The sequence below is a fragment of the Melitaea cinxia genome, chromosome 6 (genome assembly GCF_905220565.1).
Source record: "Melitaea cinxia chromosome 6, ilMelCinx1.1, whole genome shotgun sequence".
Classification (NCBI taxonomy): Eukaryota; Metazoa; Arthropoda; class Insecta; order Lepidoptera; family Nymphalidae; genus Melitaea; species Melitaea cinxia.
Window position 1 is genome coordinate 11,179,983 of NC_059399.1, and position 22,163 is coordinate 11,202,145.

A 22,163-nucleotide genomic window follows, 5' to 3' on the forward strand; every position below is an offset into this window, starting at 1 on the left:
CAATTCGCGCCAAAAAAAACCCGCTTTCCAATAACAAAAAGAAATGCAGTGTTTGATAAAGCACTTTCCATCAACGACAATATCGAATACAGATGATATTTCTTCAACACATGGCTCAACACTCGAAAAAGTCGTATTTGACAGTGTAAGTATAGTGTACCCAATACTTAAAATTTTCGTTACTATAATTGAATTATTACTTTGATAAACGTCAGATTATTTTTTAATAACACAATAACACTCACTTTAAAATTGTAGTTGCTCGAAATAATTATTTTGAAAAAAAAAATTATTATTAAATAATAATTTATTTCCCTGGGAATTGTGGAAGTACTAAAACTTATTGAAAGGTTATGTTTGTAAATTAAATAAATAGTTATTGATTAAGATAGATAAATATGCCGTCTTCTAGAGTTGTTTTCAGACACTACAGTTAAGCAGTGTTTCTTTTAACGTTCATACCTACATATGTCAATGTCAATGTTTGGCAGTGTTGCGCAGTGTATAAAAACCCTCTGTGTTAGTAAATGGAAAGCAACTTAATGCTAAATTGAGTAAATTGTAAATGAGTATATGACACGTCAGGCTACTCGTTGTTCTTGCGCGCTCATCTAGCGCCTTAGATAAATTTTCTTATTTAAAACGTATAATGTAAATTATTTAATATGGGTGGACAAAAATTTGAATATGATGAAAGTGGAGCGACATACTTTTACTTTGTTTTATCATTCCTAGCTCTAATATTGGTGCCGGCGACATTTTATTATTGGCCAAGAAAAAGGAAAGAAGGTAAGTCTTGTATGAAATATTTATTAACATTTACATTTATATGTTTTAGTATCCACATTTTGTTCATACAGTTTGTATTTTCATGTTTTTGAACTTTTATGTAAATTACTATTTTAATCAATTTTACACATCAACTGATCAATTTAATGTCACGTTACGATTTACGGTACTTATCAAACTGTACGGTTATATTTATATATTATTATACTTTGTTTTGCGAGTGTACAATAATCAATTAACTACATTTTGTTCTAATTCTAGATCCAGCAAAACAAGCAGAACAATGCCAGTGTCCACAATGCAAACAGAAAAAAATAATTATAGAACAGTCCCAACCATACAAAAAGGTCAAAAATTTCTTTATCATGCTAGCAATTATATCAGGATGGTTACTGTTTGCCTTTATTGCTATGAAAGTGTCACAATTTGATTATGAGATGTCTAATTTTGATCCTTATGAAATATTGGGATTACCTCCTGGAGCAACACAAGGTGAAATTAAAAAGTCTTATAGGAAACAATCTTTAATACTTCACCCAGATAAGGAAACAGGAGATGAGAAAGCTTTTATGAGATTAACTAAAGCATATCAAGTAAGTAATCTAAAAATTTACAATTTTAAAGAAGTTCATTTTAGCCTAATACAGTCCAGTCCACGGCTAAGCTCTAGACTAGGAAAACCCGTATTTTGGGGTTTTTGGGGGTGGAGGGCAGAGGGTGTAGGGGACGCTATACAAGGTAACACTGCCACACTTCAAAACCCCATGGTTATGGAGATATCCATGGTTAAAGTTTTGAGATTAGATGAAGAATTTAAAGCTGTTATAATACCTTTGAGCTCAGCGTCTGACTTCACCTTAGCTCTGGCGCTATGAGGAGTGCCACACATGCGCCGTTTCACAACTTTATAATTTATATTCGAATAGGAGTACGTAAAAACGATCTTGACTCCAAGATCAACAAACGATACAACTTGCGGTAACCAAGCTTAGTTCCGTAGCTTTCAGATGTTATATTCACATTTTGTACTTGATATTAACATTTTAGACGTTAAGTTATTGTTTTCACACGGTTTTTTAACAAACGATACAACTGATGTTTAATGACTGAGTTATAGATGCTTTAAAAAAAAATGGCGTGCCACTTAATGTTTCGCTCCAATGCATACATTGCATGGTCTTAGACCTTTGCCTTTACAGTTATTTAAACAAAAACAATGAATTTATGCTTACATTGTTTTGGAGCGAAACGATAAGTGGCCTGTCATTTTTTATTAAAACATCTATTTCTCAGTTGTTAAACATTACTTGTATCATCTAAGATTTTATTTTTTTGTGTTACCCACATTAGGAATTCTAAACATTTTTGAATATCATATCAAAAATTGACCGCTCCAGCGGGGTTCGAACCCGCGCCTCCGACATACCGTGTCGGCGCCACGGAAGAAATAAAAAAAAAAATAAAAATAAAAATAAAATCTTAGATATTAAAAATAGCACGGTGTCGTCTCCTGTCAAAGATTTTCATTGTAATATGAAACTTTGAATAGTTACGGGTTTCTGTAAAGAGCTCACTATAGACGGCGCCACGGTTCGCTTAAACCGAAATTAAAAATTATCATATCGAAAATTTCGCTCGAGCGGGTGCATCGTTCCATAGCTTAATTGGCTAGAGCGCCGACACGGTATGTCGGAGGCGCGGGTTCGAACCCCGCTGGAGCGGTCAATTTTTGATATGATATTCAAAAATGATTAGTTGTATCGTTTGTTAAAAAACCGTGTGAAAATATTAAATTAACGTGTGAAATGTTAAAATCATGTGCGAAATATGAAAATAACATGTGAAAACTACGGAACGGAGCATGAGTAACGTAAGTTGTATCGTTTGTTGATCTTGGAGTTGAGATCGTTTTTATTTTGAAAATAACTTATGAAACGTAAAAAAGCGTGTGAAATGTGAAAATAGCGTGTGAAATGTGAAAATAGCGTGTGAAATGTGAAAAAAACGCACGTAAAATATGAAAATAACGTGTGAAAGCTACGAAATTCTTCTCCTAACCTCAAAACTTTAACCATGGATATCTCCATAACATGGGGTTTCGAAGTGTGACAGTGGTACCAGGGGTAGCGTTCCCCACCCTCCATCCCCCCTTCCCCCCACTGTCCTGAAATTCGGTTTTTCCTAGTCTAAAGCTTTACCAATGATATAATGTTCTATGTACACAATAATAAAATTCAGTATGTATGTATGTATCTATTTATGTATCTATTTATGTATGTATGTATGTATATGTTTAATTATTTGAATATTTATAATAAATTTCTTGTAACTTGTACACCTATGCTGACGCTAGACCATTTCCTTTGCCCTAAGGTTGCCTGGAAGAGATCGCTTTTTAGCGATAAGGCCGCCCTTTGTACCTAATGAATATATTGTCAATTTTTTTTTCTTTTTCTTTGATATGTATTATTTTTGTTTTTGGTGTACAATAAAGTGTATTATTATTATTATTATTAGTATAAAATTCTTTGAAATTCTTATGTATGTGATGTTAATGGTATATTTGGTCACAATTTATGATTGGTATTCTAGCGATTGTGGGTTTGATTCCTGCATACAACAAACATGTGTGATATGTTTTGATAATTTGTTAGTTTGTGTGATGTTTATTTACAACCACTTATAAAGGATTTTCATCTGTTGGAGGGCTGCTAAATGTGAAACATTTATTGTTGTTTATTATTATTTATTATTATAATTTATTATAATATAAAATTTGATGTCTTAAAGGCTCTCACTGATGATGAAGCAAGGCGTAATTGGGAGAAATATGGTAATCCTGATGGTCCTGGAGCTATGAGTTTCGGTATTGCCTTACCTAGTTGGATTGTAGAAAAGGAGAACAGTGTTTGGGTTCTCGGACTCTATGCTCTAGTGTTTATGGTTGCATTACCTACTGCTGTATGTATATTTAAATATTTTTATTTACAATTAAAATTTAAATATTTTAATATTTTTATTGGTAGTGAAATATAACTTCTTTTGATAAATATAAACCAATTTGATATAAATATATATAAATTGATTACAATAATATTTGATATATATAATTTCAGGTTGGTACATGGTGGTATCGCTCAATCCGGTTTTCAGGGGAACAAGTATTGTTAGATACAACACAAATGTATTTCTACTTCTGCCACAAGACACCTTCCATGCCTTTGAAGAGAGCTCTCATGATTTTAGCAGCATCTTGTGAATTTGATAGACGCCATAATTCAGAAATTATTGAAAGAATAACTGATAATGAAGAAGTTCCTATGGTATGTTCATTGTTTTTTTTTTTTAATAATTAGTGGAGTACAATTTTTAAAGTACCTTTCATTAGCTTCTTATATGAATGAAATATTGAAAGGGTGCAATTTTTCAAAAAAGTTTATTTAATTTTATTAATAAAAATATTTGTCATAATAAAAATCACACTTTTACTTATATATTATTATTATTATTCTTGGCTCCCTTGCGGATTTGCCAATATCAGAGTATTTAAACTTTGCTTTATTTGGAGTTATAGTGGGAGTACAAGTTCGGTTCCAATTCAAGCACAAAGCACAAGTTTGCCTGAAAGAGAGTTAACTTGCCTAAGACAAAAACACAAAGATATATTTGTATTGTATTGTATTGGGCTCGATTTTCCGCATTTAGACGCAAAGGTGGTCCATTATGCGTGAAAAATGGGCTGACTAATTCAGCCAGCCCAGCTCCTTCCAGAAGCTCAGAAGCCTCCTGGGGCATTCACAGGCTTCTCGGAGCGTCCTTATTCCAAAGATATATAAATATATAATAGTAAATATATACTTGGAATAGTTAACTGTTAGATATCTCAATCCCGTTATAGTTTTATATTGTTAGTTTCAATGAAAGTGCATAAACAAGTTATAAACGGAACGGAGAAAACACACATTAATAAGGATGTTAGGTTAGTAGCACATGGAATCTCAGGGGGAGGAGTATCATACAAAGAGAATCGTAATTTGGGACAAGAAAATAATATATGATCTGGGGTGCCTTCGTCTAAACCACATTCACAAATAGAGGAGTCTTTAATTCGTATTTTGGCCAGAAATACAGGTGTACACGAGTGGCCCAACCTTAGACGACATATAGTTGAGGTAACGGCTTTGCTTGCATCGCGATATTTAAAAAACCACTGCTTGACTAATACTGATTCTTAGATGCTAGCATAGTACTTCCCTTTAATGAGGCTACTATGGGACCATTATTCACCCCAGTCTGAGAGCATGCGGGTTTTGGAAAGGGTCATGAGATCATAGCAGTCAACCCTATATTGACACAATATTCCATATGTAGTGGTTTCCTTCGCATAGTAATCTGTATCTTCGTTGCCTTTGATACCTGAGTGACCAGGAATCCATACCAGTTTGACATGGATTTCCTTTTAACGACACTTAAAGACCTTCGTATTAATGTGAGTTGATCCTGACATTTTCGAATCTAGTATAACACCCAAAAATTTTACACAATCCTTAACTGGGAAAACTTGTCCGTTGAAAGTGACTCTTATATTTGGAGTAGTTCTACAACGAGAAAACACCACAACACTACTTTTCTCAATAGAAATTGACATGCTATGGTTATCAAGCCAATCTGATAAATAAAATACAGCTCTGTTTATTCGTTCAACAGTCCGAGAGACTCTCAGAGGAAATATATAAAGCCAGATCATCCGTGACCTGAAGTATACAGAAACTAAGAACAGAGAAATCTAAATTGTGTGTGTATGTACTATACAGAAGAGGACTGAGGGCGGAGCCTTGAGGAAGTCCTTTCCATATCAATCTAGGAGATAGATCCAGATTACGCGTAGAAGTAAGGAGGAAGCGACAAGAGAGAGAATTTAAAAATGTAATTTACTATCCTCACTGGAATACTCAGATTGAGCATTTTTTGCCTGAGTATCGGAAGTAGTACATTATCGTACACGGAAGAAATCTCCAAGAATAATCCTATGAGGGTCTCACGTCTGGAGAAGGTCATCTGGATATCAGTAACTAAGGTCGTGAGACTATCTATTGTTCCCAGGCCTTTGCGAAATCCAAAGTGACTTTTTGAAAGAATGCCTCTGCTCTCCATTAGCCATTCTAGTCTATTTTTAATTAGGTGTTCTAATATCTTGGCAAGTGTAGATGAAAGAGCGATAGGGCGGTATCCACAGGGATAGGTAGAGAGTTTTCCCGGTTTAAGTATTGGCAAAATTACTTGAGTTTTCCATTCCTCAGGGGGAATTCCAGTCAAATAAATAGCATTAATAACATCCAAGACATTTTTTTAGTAGATTGACCACTTTTAACAAAAAAGGAATACGATATGCCATCAACACCAGAAGATGAGTCTACAAGGGACCCTAGTAGTAGTAACAACTGAAATTCCTCCCAAGAAAATGGGGAATCAAAATTTTTGAAGTAGAGAGGGGAATAGAGGAAAGAAATTCAGATTCTTCTAAAGAAGGAACATAAGTCTTTGTGCGAAGGAGTTTAGCCACAGTGATGGATCATTTGATATAGGGACAGTAGATGAGAATTATCCACAGAATTTTCTTATATTTCTCCATACTAAAGAGGGAGAGGAGGATGGAGATAGAATTTCACAAAAATGTCCGCCACTTAGTTTTTTCTTTTGTAAAAATAATCTGGTTGTTGTGGCAGCTACATTTTTATATTTCAGAAAATTTTCAAGAGTCATAGAAGCTGAATATGCATATAGTGCATGCGTTCTGGCCTCTTTTCTACTCTTGCATGCATTTGAACACTCACTATCCCACCAGGGTGGGCAGGAAATTCTTGTACTCCTTACATTTTAAGGAATACACAAGTTTGCACTTCTGAGCAGGCAATTTTTAAAATTATTATAAAGAGAGTGAGCATTATAAATATTTATTAGGGGGTTTCAGCATCAGTAGCTGAATAAAAATGGGACCAATCTGCCTTAGATAATTTGTATTTCAATCTGGGAGAATTGGGTAAAGAAACAGGTAATGATGACAATGAAATGGAAATAATAATCGGGAAGTGATCACTTGGAAGTCCAAATGTATTTTGGAGGGTGTTCCAAGTAACTCAACCCAAAAGCGAATCCCGATAAACCATTATGGATTTAATTTACTTATATGGCGGTGGTTGGAAAATTAGTTATATATTTTTTATGTTTGAATAACCACATGTCTCTCTCACTAACTCATATGTGTCTAATTTTATAAACATTAATCCTATAAAAGAAAAAAAGGAAGAAGATTTTAAAAACTTGAAAATTCATCTCAAATGATTTTAGGCTATACAATGTTATACTATGGAGCATAGACGCAAAATGTTTAACTTACACCTCGGCTCATCCATATCAAATCCACAAAGATTTCCTAGTACATTATATTTGAGTCTTTTATTCTTATCTTCTTACACGGCTCTGGTTGTTGCATTTGCCGTCATGGGTTTGATCCCCGCTCATGACAAACATTTTACAGTTATTCTTGTGCGCTGTGTTTCCAGACCCCGACACAGGAGAAAATCGTACTGGCCTTTGAGTGTGAAGCGTTTATTTATCTGTTGTAAATGTCTACAATTAGTATTCTACTTTCCTTATATTTTTTTGACGTAATAACGCCTAACATCAACCTATAAATCGTTGAGCGTCGGCGGCATACACGAAAAAGGATGACTAATTGCGTTACGCGCTTACTGTCCCGTTACGCTAAGTGATAGTCGCTCAGTGATGGTATATGGAATATATTCCATATACTATCACTCGTTTGGCCTATACGTCCGAGGAGATGTTTTGTTATGACATTGTCACGTTAAACTATCGTCCATAACTGACCATAACCGACTTTACAGACAACCAATTTTTTTCTATTAAGAAGAGCATGAAAAAATAATTTGGTATTATTAACTCATGTATATACCCAATATGTAAGTCAAACCATTTTACTATTTCAGGATTTAATCTAAACACTTAATGGAGATTGTGACAATCCACAAAAACCTGAATATCTGGTTAATATCTCTCAGTTGCGTGCTAAATTTGCTAATTTTGTTGTGGATTGGGTTCTTTTATTACAGCCTATACAGTCCACTGCTGGACATAGGCCTCCACAAGTTTACGCCAAAAATAACGTGAACTCATGTGTTTTGCCCATAGTCACCACGCTGGGCAGGCGGGTTGGTGACCGAGCAGGCGGGTTGGGTTCTTTAATTGGAAAAAAAGAATTAGCAATGTAACATTGCCAATTTTTCCTGTTAACAGTTACTACGTGAACTGCCAAATTTGGGTGAAAAGAATAAGGAACAACCTCTGTGTCGTCCGTACAGTATAAAGGCTCGAGCTTTGCTGCATGCCCATCTGCTTCGTATGAGCTTACCTCAAGACACACTAGAAGTCGATCGTCGGTACATCGTGTCGCGTTGTCCTGATCTCATTGTAGAGATGGTGAACTGTGTTAATCAGCTGATTGCACTTGCGTATGCTAGAAGAAGTAAATATAGTTCTTTAATAATTATGTATTTATTTTTAATGTCTATTATATGCACTAATTGAACTTATTATCCAATTTTAAAATTATTTTAGAGTTATTTTCTAATTTTGTGATACATTTATAAAATTGATGTTCAAAAGTTGTAGGTTTTTAGACAGTGTATCTTGACAATTATAAAATTTTGTTTATATTTCAGTCCCTCGTTTACCAACTATTGGAACAATTGAAAATGTTATGAAGCTATCACCAATGATTGTCCAGGGTCTATGGGAAAAAAAATCGCCTTTATTACAACTGCCTTATATAACAGATGATCACTTAAAGTACTTTGTGAGCCGTAAAAAGCCTGTCAAGTCTTTGCTGCAACTTGCTCAACTAACTGGTGAAGATAGAAGACATGTCTTGAGGTTTTTAAATGATAAACAGTATGAGGATGTAGTGAAAGTGTTAGGCAATATGCCTTATATTCACTTCCAAGTGAACACTGAAGGTATATCCATTTTTCTAATTAGTTATGAGCTACTGTGCTCGTGATAATGAATGAATCATTTTAAGAAAGTATTTTGTCAGAATGTGCTTCAATCTCCGAAGTATTTTTTTAGCTGTTGGATAAATAATTTTACTTAGACATTTCTTATTACAGTAATTGATGATGAGAACTCAACGGTAGTGACAGCGGGCGCCATAGTTACTGTAACAGTTTTCCTACGTAGAACTAACATGAAAGAGCTCTTTGGGGATACAAGTGTAAAGGAAAAGAATACAATGAAGTGAGTTGGTTTTTCAGTTTCAGATATATATTATACTAGCTGTGCACTGCGGTTTCACTCGCAGGCATTAAAAGAAATAAAATATAGCCTGTATTTAAAATTACATATTTGTGCCAAATTTCAATAAAATCGATCTAGTAGTTTTGGAGAATAGCCCGGACAAATATGTGTTACGAGATTAGTAAATAGATGAGATTTTTAAATTGTCAATTTAACATACTGTGTGGTTACGGCATTAAGAATATAGCCACCCCCTCTCCTCCCGTGGGTGTCGTAAGAGGCGACTAAGGGATAACACAGTTCGAAGGAACTAAAAAGACCGACTGATGGCGGGATAACTATTCAACTGCTGGCTTTGAAATACACAGGCCGAAGACGGGCAGCAGCCTCTTCGATGCGACAAAGCCAGCCCTGCAGTCACCAACCCGCCTGCCCAGTGTGGTTACTATGGGCAACACAGTTGAGTTCACTCCATTTTTGTGCGAATTTGTGGAGGCCTATGTCCAGCAGTGAACTGTATTAGGCTGAACTGAATTTTACATTTAGTAGCCTTTAGTATGTTATCTCAGTCATAATTAAAGTCCACGTTATAATTTTTTTACATTGACCCGTTAAACAACACAAACAGGAATGATGAACAGGGTGGTGGAGAGAATGGAGAAAATGACAAAAACGAAAAAACCGAAAAGAACGACAAGAAGGACAGTCAGAAGCGACCAGTTTGGATGAAACAAAAGAAACATGTTCCGGCTAAGAAGGGTAAAAAAGCAGCGCCAAAGCAGGCTAAGGCCGCGCCAGCAACCGCCCCCACTCCTAACCCCCCGCCCGCGACCGCTGAGAAAACCAAGGAAAAAGACCCAAAGAAAAAAGACGAGGAAGGTGTGATTAATGCTACTAGATATCTTTACTATTATTCTTTAATAAAATATTAACTTAGAAGATATTTTGAATAATTCTCTTCCGACACAAATGTAACAAATTTTAACTATATTTCGTAATAATTCGTTTTCTTGAATAAAAAGATTTTAAAATTTCATATAAATATGAAATTGATGTTTGCTATTTAGCGTTGGTAATTTTCAATGTCACATTGATTGGTTGTTCGACTCCTATGTTCCTCCAATGGGGTTCTGTACGAGTAGGTGTTGCACGTGATTTTTTTTTGAAATTTGACTTTGAAGAAATGAGCTACTTTGATAGACTAGTTTACATTATGTATAGTATTGTACGCTCAGATGATATAGCAATCAATTCTATTTCATTACTTTAATATGCAAATTATATATCAACATATCAAGGTCAAGGTGATGAATCCGACGAGGGTAGTTCCGACGAGTCGAGGTCGTACAGCGAAGGATCGGGCGACGAGTCGCGCGACAAGTCGTCGCCGGACGCTGAGGACGACGACCAGTGGGAAAAGTTCCAGAAACGGATACAAAAACGCGAACGACTCGAGGGACGCTCAAAAAGCTCGCATCCAGTGCACTGTCCTTATTTCCCGTTGGTAAGATACTTATATTTTTATTTACGATTTATAATATACACTACTCGGATACGCATCAGGTTCGAATTGATTTTCCGACGGATAAAGATAAGGGAGGGGTGGAAACATCGCTTAGCATGACGAGATATGACAAGGCTAAGATTTTTAATGTATCTTCAAAATAAAAAATCAAGTTCTTAAGCCGGTTGTTATCATAGACACCTGATAGCGATCTTTACTCATTGTAGGAATATATTCGTGAAAGCGCAGTGGTGGATTAAGCTCGAACCCTTCTCCTATATCCGAAGAGGCCTATGGCCAGCAGTCGAACATTGCAGATCAAATCTATCAAAATCAAAAAACTGTGCGCTATTTTTAATCACGAAATCATTTATGGGAAAAGGGCTTAGCTTTTGTAATATCATCATCATCATTACAGCAGTCCACTGCTGGACATAGGCCTCCACAAGTTTACGCCAAAAATAACGTGAACTCATGTGTTTTGCCCATAGTCACCACGCTGGGCAGGCGGGTTGGTGACCGCAGGGCTGGCTTTGTCGCACAGAAGACGCTGCTGCCCGTCTTCGGCCTGCGTAATTTAAAGTCAGCACAGTTGGATGGTTATCTCGCCACCGGTCGGCTTTTTGAGTTCCAAGGTGGTAGCGGAACTGTGTTATCCCTTAGTCGTCTCTTACGACACCCACGGGAACAGAGGGGGTGGCTATATTCTTTAGTACCGTAGTCACACAGTACAGTACAGTTTTGTAATATAATATTTGTTAAAGGGTCACTGAAAGGGACACATATTATGACCGGCATCCTATTGATAGCTGATGTCTCGCTATCGTTAAATAGTCACGCGCACAAGAACTCAAGGCGCAGTATAATCAGTAAGAATATAAGTCAACGCCGGAGTGAAATCCGCAGGAGAAGCAGGAGTACTGGTGGTGCTACATCTGCGACCGCAAGTCCAACACGCTGCTGACGGCGCCGGCGCACGTGACGGCGCTGGTGGACGCGCACGAGCTGCAGCTGCGCTTCACGGCGCCGCGCTGGCCCGGCCTCTACACCTTCGCCTGCTGCCTGCGCTCCGGTACCTGCGCACTACACACTGCCGACACACTCCGCGACACTTGTACTCCCACACTGCCACACTAGTCCAACACGCTGCTGACGGCGCTGGTGGACGCGCACGAGCTGCAGCTGCGCTTCACGGCGCCGCGCTGGCCCGGCCTCTACACCTTCGCCTGCTGCCTGCGCTCCGGTACCTGCGCACTACACACTGCCGACACACTCCGCGACACTTGTACTCCCACACTGCCACACTAGTCCAACACGCTGCTGACGGCGCTGGTGGACGCGCACGAGCTGCAGCTGCGCTTCACGGCGCCGCGCTGGCCCGGCCTCTACACCTTCGCCTGCTGCCTGCGTTCCGGTACCTGCGCACTACACACTGCCGACACACTCCGCGACACTTGTACTCCCACACTGCCACACTAGTCCAACACGCTGCTGACGGCGCTGGTGGACGCGCACGAGCTGCAGCTGCGCTTCACGGCGCCGCGCTGGCCCGGCCTCTACACCTTCGCCTGCTGCCTGCGCTCCGGTACCTGCGCACTACACACTGCCGACACACTCCGCGACACTTGTACTCCCACACTGCCACACTAGTCCAACACGCTGCTGACGGCGCTGGTGGACGCGCACGAGCTGCAGCTGCGCTTCACGGCGCCGCGCTGGCCCGGCCTCTACACCTTCGCCTGCTGCCTGCGTTCCGGTACCTGCGCACTACACACTGCCGACACACTCCGCGACACTTGTACTCCCACACTGCCACACTAGTCCAACACGCTGCTGACGGCGCTGGTGGACGCGCACGAGCTGCAGCTGCGCTTCACGGCGCCGCGCTGGCCCGGCCTCTACACCTTCGCCTGCTGCCTGCGCTCCGGTACCTGCGCACTACACACTGCCGACACACACCGCGACACTTGTACTCCCACACTGCCACACTAGTCCAACATACTGCTGACGGCTCTAATACAGGCTCTAAATCTTTTTTGAACGTATTTTTAATAGGCGCGAATACCTGCGCTCTCCAATTTCTCGAGCCACATCCAAAATACGTCGAGGAAGTTCCTGTATTGTTGCAGTTGGTTTTTTGTATACTTTTTCTTTAAAGTAGCCCCAATAAAAGACGTCTATTGGGTTTAGGTCGGACGATCGTGGTGGCCACAAAAAAGGTCACAAGCGGTCGATCCATCTGTTGGGATACCGCTCGTTCAGGTAGCTTCGTATTGGTGTAGCGTAATGTGCTGGGCATCCATCATTTTTGGAAATAGGCCTCAAAACAAGTTCGAGCCAAAAATGGCGTAAACTCATGTGTGCCTATAGTCACCACGCTGGCCAGGCGTGTTGGTAACCGCAGGGGTGGCTTTGTCGCACCGAAGATGCTGCTGCCCGTCTTCGGCCTGTGTATTTCAACCCCAGCAGTTGGATGTTTATCCCATCATCGGTAGGCTTTTAAGTGCCAAGGTGGTAGTGGAACTGTGTTATCCCTTAGTCACCTCTTACGTCACCCACGGGAAGAGAGGGGATGGCTATATTCTTTAATGCCGTAACCACACAGCATCCCTAACCACACAGCATTTCACCACGATCGCCCGTTGAGTAGAGTAGGTGGCAAACAATTTGAACGTTTATTATAAAACTACGTATTTGAAATTGTTGTTTAAGTAATTAACAACACCCTAACCATCCTAAAATACATTTTCACTGATTTTTGGAATAAAATTCTTATTTTATTATTTGTTTTGGTTATAAGAAAAATAGGGCTAGAGAAACATAGGTAGCAATAACTCGGTATTTTGACAATAAAAAAATTGAGTAAAATACCATTTAAGAAACTTCATGAAGTGGGCATCTTTTTAAACTGTGAGCCACCTAGGTTTTTTTATACCACAGGTGCTCAAACTTTATCATAAAAAATTCGAATTCACTATTTTTCATTTTTAAGTATTTAAAAAAAAAAAAGAAATAGTTGTGGCTAGAAATATTTTGTAATGTGCGTTAGCACGGCCGATTATCCACGGCTATTTCCAGAGAAAATTAATTCGTTATTATTGAATTTGCAGCCGTAGTGCTCAAAAGTTTGAACAAAGGTATCGAATTTCGTACACATTTTTTTTTTTAAATAAACCCTAGCGTTGATGTAGCAGATAGATTTATTTTTTATTTTTTTCTGGGTTGGTCCTGTGCCCCTTCACAAGCACCTGCGGGGTTATCCATTAATTACCGGACAACCTGTATATATAATCTGAATATCGGAAACAGCTTCAACGATTTTCATGAAATTTAGTATGCATGGGATTTCGGGGGCAATAAATCCATATAGCTAGGATTCATTTTTAGAAAAATGTGGTTTTATCCCTGTTTTTAGGCAATGAAAAAATGGCTACAATATCGTTAGAATACGAAGGTAAATTTTGAAATTGTCAATAAAGTTGTAATAGCTCAGGTGGGAAATCGGCCGGCCGGGATCGACCGAGAAGGCCACGGTTCAAATCCCCATGTCTCCAGGTTTCATCCTTTTTTTTCTTCATTTGCTCTCATGATTTTTTATTTAAATAACCAGCTCATATTTTTTATTATTATGTCGGTAAAATCGGAAAATATTATTCATATTTTATCAATATGTAATTCGTATTTAAATATGATTTCCAAAAAAACACGATTTACTAAAAATACCGAGCTAAGCTCGGTCACCCAGGTACTATATCTATATTAGGCAAAGCATCATACCCATTTAATGTAAACAGTATAGCAGTATACCCACTACAAACGTTAGAGATAATTAGTGTACTCATAATTACACTGATAAAAATAATGAGGATATTTTTCTTTCAAACAGATTCGTATATAAAAATGGAGCAGGAGCAAGATATTAAGTTAGACGTGAAAGGCGCTGCCGCAGTACCTGCAGAGCACCCGCAATGGGATATTAGCGATTCAGACTCGGAAAATAACGATGAGGTATTTAATCAAAATTAGTTTCTACCATAAAAACTGTCTTTAAACACTACCATAGAGTTCCTTTAATCGACAACAATATTCCTATTATTAAGGTGCAGTTTCTTTGAGTGGGGCGACTATCATTTTGGTGTAATGGTGCGCGTAGTGACCCAAAGCACCGGCAGTTGCGGGTTCGATTCTCGCTCGGGGCAGATATTTGTATATGTAAAAATACTTATTTTTGATCTGGTTTGTGGGTCTCCCAACCGTGACTTGGAGATCACGTATAGAGTTGTCGGTCTACGGAAAGAAATAACCCTTAACCCACAACGTGGTGGGTTAAGCTTGGCCTCGTTTATATGCAGAATGAAATTTATACCAATTGTTAATTAAAAGTGTCAACAACATAGTTACGATTTTTTTTTAATTGACTAAATAAAAGAGTGTTCAAGTAGGTCTTCTCCATTTCCTACTCCTTTATTTAGACATTTTATCAAGCTTGCTTATAGCACGCTTGTAATACACATATAAACTTAGATCTGTAGGTGATATTCCTGATTTGAAGTTGGATTACAATTAGACAGTCTTATATAACTTATTATTTTAGTATGTTTTTATAGAGTGTAAAAATAAAAGTATTTGTAGTAAAATAATTATACAAGTTCATTATCGATACAATATGTGGTATTTCAATCTCTATTTTGTTCAACAGGGCGCCAACGAAAGTGAGTTTACAACAGACGACGAGGTGGAAGAGGAGTAAAAAAATAATAAGTTATTTTTATAGAGTTTTTAATAAGGTGTATGTGGAATAAACTTGTTGTATGGTTTGTGAACGGTTGAATATAGTAACTTTTATATTCAAATATTTTGTTTTATTTTCCTACATTTTACGAAATTTTATATTTCGAGTGTTTTGATTTTAAAGGAACTAAGATTACCTATTGTATAATAAATTAACTTGATGAAGTGACATTAGAAGTTTATTCTATTCTATTTAAAAAAAATCACCGTGCCTCCGAGAGCACGTTAAGCTGTCGGTCCTGGTTGTTATCTATACAAATAAATAAAATTGGAGTGTCTGTTTGTAATATTAAAATAACCGCTTTCTACTAAATGCAGGTGTATGTACACGGTACCTACATATACCAAAATAATATTTTTTGCAATTTTTGTCTATCTGTCTGTGTCTCTGTCTGTTTGTTCCGGCTAATCTCTGAAACGGCTGGACCGATTTTGACGGGACTTTCACTGGCAGATAGCTGATGTAGTAAGGAGTAATTTAGGCTATTTTTATTTTAAAAATGTATGTATTTTATAACTACGAACAGAAAATTAACTTTTTCGTTAAATTCCACGCGGAAGAAGTGGTATAGCTAGTCATATATAATTATGTACACATGACAGCGATCGTTACTCATTGTAGGGAATATATCGGCCAACCCGCAGCGACCCTTCTACTACACGGAGACGGAGGCCTATGCCCAGTTGTGGGATGTTACCGCCTGAATCGTGATCGTGACGGACCATTTGTTATACGAGTCTTTTATCTGCGGTTATTGATGTATTGCTTTTACGTCATTTAATTATACCTAATATGTATTAATATTTACAATTTAACCTTTGGGATGCCCAAGGTAAACTCAGAAACTTAAATAAATACAATATTTAAGTAAGATTTAAAAATGGCAATTACATTATTATTTAACTTGGCTACTGAGTATTATACAATCAGAGAACATTTTAATACAAATAGTAATTATAATCAATATCATTGTAAGTAAGTACATATAGGTTTAAACTGGTGGAGTTTAACTCGTGTAGTGCTTCGTGTACAAAGGGATGTAAGCGCGGCCGTTCGGAGGGTATCGTCCTCGGAGGCTGTGGACGGCCGGCGGCCATAGAGGCGCGGGTAGAGGGGCGGCGCCGCGCAACGCGAGCCCTCAGCCGCACTCGCGCGCCGATGCCCGCTGTATACTCACGACCGAACGATTGACGCCCGCGCTCGGTGTCGTATTACCGCTCTAAATATATCTCGCGAGCGCGATCGCCTATTTGGAAACGTTCGCGCGCCGTGTTTTGATCCAGTGATTGACAGTGCCGAGTGAAGAATCTCTAATTGACGAGATCGTCCGTCGATGTGAGTATCCTTGGCGATTTCTCTAGGACGAAAGGCTGCTCGCGAATATTGTATTACCGCATCGCGGTTTTAAAATAAACAGCTGTTTCTCAGAAACGATAGCGTAACGTGCTAAATTGGGATTTCATTGCGACTAAAGTGTTAAGGAAATTTGAGATGTTTTATTATATTGATTATATAAATTATTATAAATATGGTTCTAATTCCGAATACAATAAACAATATACCTAATATGGTAAAATTAATCATCCTCGGTGACGAATATTTATGCATTTAATTATTTTAACTTCCTCTTAACAATGATAACATAACAAAAATCAAAATTCCACTATAATTTATTAAACATTGTTTGAGTCACTAAACCTACAAATTCAAAGTGAATTTTATTATTTATTACACATAACAATGTTGAATAAGAATTAAATTCAGTTTGTTGCAAACAACAATAGGTAATCTAAATATTCTTATTAGGTGGACTAAAGCTGGTTTTGAGATCTGGACTATTGCACAAGTAGTTGTTTTGCTTAGGTACCTATAGTGGGCAGCAGATTTGTAGGATTAATAGGTTTGTGATAAAATTTTGAGCACACATCGCCCAGTCGCTCAGTGAGAAAAAAAGAAGAGTAGATTTACAATAAAGTGCATATGCGATATTTTAGATACGTTCAAATGTATTGAACACATTTATAATAAAGAAATAATTTATTAATTACAAATCTGATTATTCGAACGAAACATTGTCACTCGAAATTTTTTAATAATTTTCACGCGTAATATATTCCTTTTTTGTATTCCATGTTTAAACGTAATTGTTTCATGTTATTTGGAAACCATGCTTAATCGTAGGTAAATGTTTTCATGACTTTGGTTTAGATATGGCCTATAGTTTCGATTTCTGATATCCCAGTATTGACCACGGGATGGCGCGATGAATCGAACCAAGTACTGATAGTGGGCCGGTTAGACGAGTCCCAAGGCGGAGTGCAACGGCCCAAACCAAAAGGGAATTTTAAAACGTTCTTACTTGCAAGCCTTTTGATCTTATAAATACATACTTATCGAGCTTACTGTTTAAAATGGTTGCAAATTAACTTAGAATTTGAAATATGAAGGTAAATTTTTGATTCTACTATCATACGTACCTATAAGTTTGGAAATATGTTTTTTGTAATTCATCTTCAATCCTTTGTTAGTTATCAATAGAGAATGTTAAGGAAATAGGAAATAACAAAGAGATGTACCTATGATTATAAGTATTTAAATTGAAAAACAACCGGTTTCAAATGAAATAGATGTGTTAATGTGTTTTATCTAATGTTCATAAATTAATAGAAGTATTGCGTAGTTAGGATTGAACGAATGAAACTTTGTTTAAATAGGTAGGTACTATGTAGGTGATAATGTCAAATAAACATAAGGTATAATACAATTTACTTACCACGACGATGAAAGTCTAATGTTGTGATTTACTTTGTCTTAAAAACTAATTATAGTGTTTATCCGTATTCGATATGATCGACCTTAATAATTCAATTCATGTACCTATTAAACCACTACAAAAATAAACAATTACAAATTGAATTGGTTACATGCGGTATTTTCCTGTTAAAACTAAGTATCCCTTATATTTACATTAGAAGGTAAGTTTTGATTGATAAGCGACACTAAATATGTTATTTGAGTGGAATGATTAGACCTTAGAAACCTAGTTCTAAATAATTTATATCATTTCTATAAATTTGCGTATCCGAAGTATTGTTATTTTGATTCTTAGGTTTAGTTTCATCGGTTGTGGATAACGTTTATCCTGCAAATAAGTTACAAATAGACTTTAATAACAGGAGGTGAAATATTTTGTCAAGCAATGTAATTTTTCAGTTCAGTCTCAAGTTGTTAAGACATTGGATATGACTGTGTAGAATCTTTATATCCCTTATAATATTTATACCTAATAATTATATATCCGACAACCTGCATTGGAGCAGCGTGGTGGATTAAGCTCTGATCCTTCTCCTACATGGGGAAAGAGGCCTATTACCCAGTTGTGGGATGTTACACGCTGAAGCCTTAAGGGGCTACCCTACCTCAGCTCGAATTCAGATTTCACCCGTACTAAATACACATGAGAATTGAGAGCGCTTGGTTGTTCATCACGCGAATTATATGTATTTTCTCCCCACAAACATTAGCAATAGTTATTTTTTAAAAAACGCAACATATAAAATGTTCGTCATACTTATTTCAATTACCATGCTTAATCTCAAGTCCATAACTTCTATATTTACTGAGATATTTAGGTTTTAATACAAAAATAGAGGTAACTTTGCGATTTTTTTCTATCGAGAAAATTTTATGGAATCGTGTTTTCGAAACATATGAAAGATAGTTTATGTCCTGAACCTTACCATACATAAATTTCAAACTTAAATATTCAGTAGTTTGGAAGATATGGACATCCTGCCGAGTGGAAAATAAGCAATTTGAGGTAGGGTACACTCTTAATAAATATAATTAAATACGTACGAGTATAATAAAATCTGACCTGATTAGGATTTAGTGCTCCAAGTTAATATTTTTTTAACAAATTTTGTATGTAAATGTAATGTTCCTGTGTATATTTGATATTTATATTACTAGCTGACCTGGTGAACTTCGTAACGCTTAATTTTTTTATATAATAATTACTAAATAATATAATATCTTTCAAGTTGGATCAAATTGCACACGGTGTGCAAATTTGATTAAAATCGGTTAAGTAGTTTAGCAGTCCATCGCGGACAAACAAAGTGACGCGTAATTTATTTAAAATATTAAAATGATAACAGTTATTGCTTGTGACAGTTACTGTCACAAACATGTTTCTAATATCTGTATGCTGAAGAAATTTGTAAAATGTTTGACGATCTTGCCTTGTATACTTACTTATATTTTCTATCGTTTGCTTTCGACACTTTTTACGAATCACAATAAGGAATTTAATTCGTGATTTGTAAATTAAATTATATTGTAAGATTGTTTTTTGTCTAAATAAAGTGAAAAAATACATTTATGGTAACTTATAGGCTATTAAGGAACACACTGTGTACCTAATATGAGCAGTCAGCGTACACGGATGAAATCGAGCGATCGGTTACTTGAGGAAAGTGCAAAAGACTGATTCAAAGTTTAAAATATTTTGTTGTTGCGTAAATTTATTTCTATGAATTTCACTATGTGAGCCAGATGACCTAGTTTCTAATGGGATACACAGATACATAATGAATTGATGCACACATGAAATAACCTTGTGATTTCCTTTTCTTATTCTCATATAAACATATAAGTATATAACACAATGTGCATGTTAACAACGCGGTGTGTGTTTTGAATATTCCATCGTTTTTATCACAACAATATATTATATATATTGGTTTTATTGGTCGTACCAACTCAGAAATCTTTGTGGGCTCATGCACAACACTTTGCTGAAGATCATGGCATGATCAAATTCATAGTTTACAATTCCATAAAGTACATACATATAAACATTCATTTTATATATATTATAGATAAATTTAAAAGTCCTAAATTAAAAATATCATTAAAATAATTTCTTACATAAATTATCTGTTCAAAATCAGATTTTTATTTTCTCGTGACTTTCGATAAGTGTTTATTTACTTATATAAAGACATATAAGAAACTCGCGAGATTTACCTTGGTAGATAAACAAGGAAATTAAATAACTAGATGTCTAGGTCGCATATTAATAAAAAAAAAAAAATTTAAACTATATGCGATTACTTAAATCTCGCGACAAACTTATATCATGTAAATTGTGTCAAATGACGGTATATGCAGTTGATAGTAAAAGTTTATTTTATTCTTTTTAGCTTTTAAAATAAAAGCTTGTCTTTTAAAGTTTTTTACTTTTAATTTATTTAAGACCTCATTTACAGCCTTTATTAGTTACATTATGTCAATTTCTTAAAGAAAACTAAGTTAGTATTTAAGACATGGTGCATTAACATTTAGGTCATTAAGTAAAGATTTTAAAATTAGCTTTTAGGCCTTTTTTACATATTCTTAAAAATAAGCACTTCCTTAGTGTCGAATATCACTGCTTTTTCATTAGTTATCATCCGTGTCAAGTGCATCCATCCAAACATTAAATATTGCGTTAATTACTTCTACTGCTAATAAAGGCTCTTATTATAGTGAAAGCGATATGTTTTACTCGTTTTACATGCGGGCTTAATCACAATTGTACACGCGTACGTAAGCGACAATCTAACTTTTATTTATCAATATGTGAACGTCTTTAAAAAATAAATAATGTAAATTACTAGACTTACTGCTTAGTGTTAATATATACAGGTACTTCGTTTAAACCTAGATTAAAGGATAATTATTTCTATGTAGGTATACATGAAGAATTATTAAGATAAGAAAACAATTGTAAGTATATTATACATTTACGGCTAGATATTAACGTTAGGATGTTTTCTATATTATGAAGATCACATTGCGTTTTGTTGGTCGCATTTGTCTCTGTTAATGTGTTCCATCCCTCCATTACTTTTTCATGCAAAAAAGTCACTGAATTTTTATTTAAATCACAAAACAAGTACCATCGGACCTCCGCAGCAGACGATTTCGAAAGTAAATATATTTATCAGGTAATATTATATTGATACCAATACGAGCCCCCATTCAAACGGGCTCACCCAGAACCAGAAATAAATATCACAAATAAAACTATCATGTTCCAAGCAGGAGTCACCACCTCGATTTGATTGAAGAGTTTTTGCCATCATTTTATCAAAAACGATATGTTTTATTTTATTGATGTTCTTGAGAGGAATAATATTATAGGTTCTAAGTTTTGCCTCCATTTAATAAACGATAAATTGATTATACCTTATGATACAATACCGCAAGATGTTGCTTTATAGTATCCAGAATAATAGAAACTACACTTATATATGCTACTTAACATGTAGCTAAAGACATAACTTGTTCGTTTGTTCGTTTATACGGGCTCATCTCAAGTTTTAGTAAATTGATTTTAATAATTAGTTTTGCGTTAGACAGTACGTTCATTGCGGAAGGAAACGGCAAAACATAATATGACTTATGGGGCGGGACCATCCACCAACAATATCCAACAATAGCCACTTAGAAGTGCATCAACATAAAGGACACATCTTTACTCATATAAACTTATATTAAAGCCTAAAATTTACGTTTTCAAACACTGTTTGAAGTAAATGTTCGTTCTGCGTTAATATGTCAATTTATTGATAAATATTGTGGATTTGATAAAAATAACACTACACAGGATCAAAGAAATTGAAGTGATTGTCAACTAACGGTCGAATGAGGAAATTTTACGAAACTAATTTGGGTTCTTATCAAAATTATTGACTCATAATTTTAAAATATGTT

At 36.2% G+C, this 22,163-nt stretch overlaps 2 protein-coding genes across 2 annotated transcripts in view; both read left to right on the forward strand.

Moving 5' to 3' along the window:
- Window positions 1-458: 458 nt before the first annotated feature.
- Window positions 459-15,462, forward strand: LOC123654366 (translocation protein SEC63 homolog). Its single transcript, XM_045590275.1, has 12 exons — window positions 459-789; window positions 1,051-1,382; window positions 3,580-3,750; window positions 3,906-4,112; window positions 8,107-8,335; window positions 8,532-8,825; window positions 8,979-9,105; window positions 9,734-9,984; window positions 10,404-10,609; window positions 11,516-11,681; window positions 14,496-14,617; window positions 15,309-15,462. Exons 1-12 carry the CDS (start codon window positions 666-668, stop codon window positions 15,357-15,359), a joined length of 2,280 nt encoding a protein of 759 aa, XP_045446231.1. The 5' UTR covers window positions 459-665; the 3' UTR covers window positions 15,360-15,462.
- Window positions 15,463-16,541: 1,079 nt separating this feature from the next.
- The window catches only part of LOC123654731 (PDZ and LIM domain protein Zasp-like), a 46,954-nt gene continuing 41,332 nt past the window's right edge, over window positions 16,542-22,163 (forward strand). The window contains exon 1 of the mRNA XM_045590616.1: window positions 16,542-16,736. The gene's annotated coding sequence lies outside the window, so the exon portion shown is untranslated. The remainder of the gene's footprint in view (window positions 16,737-22,163) is intronic.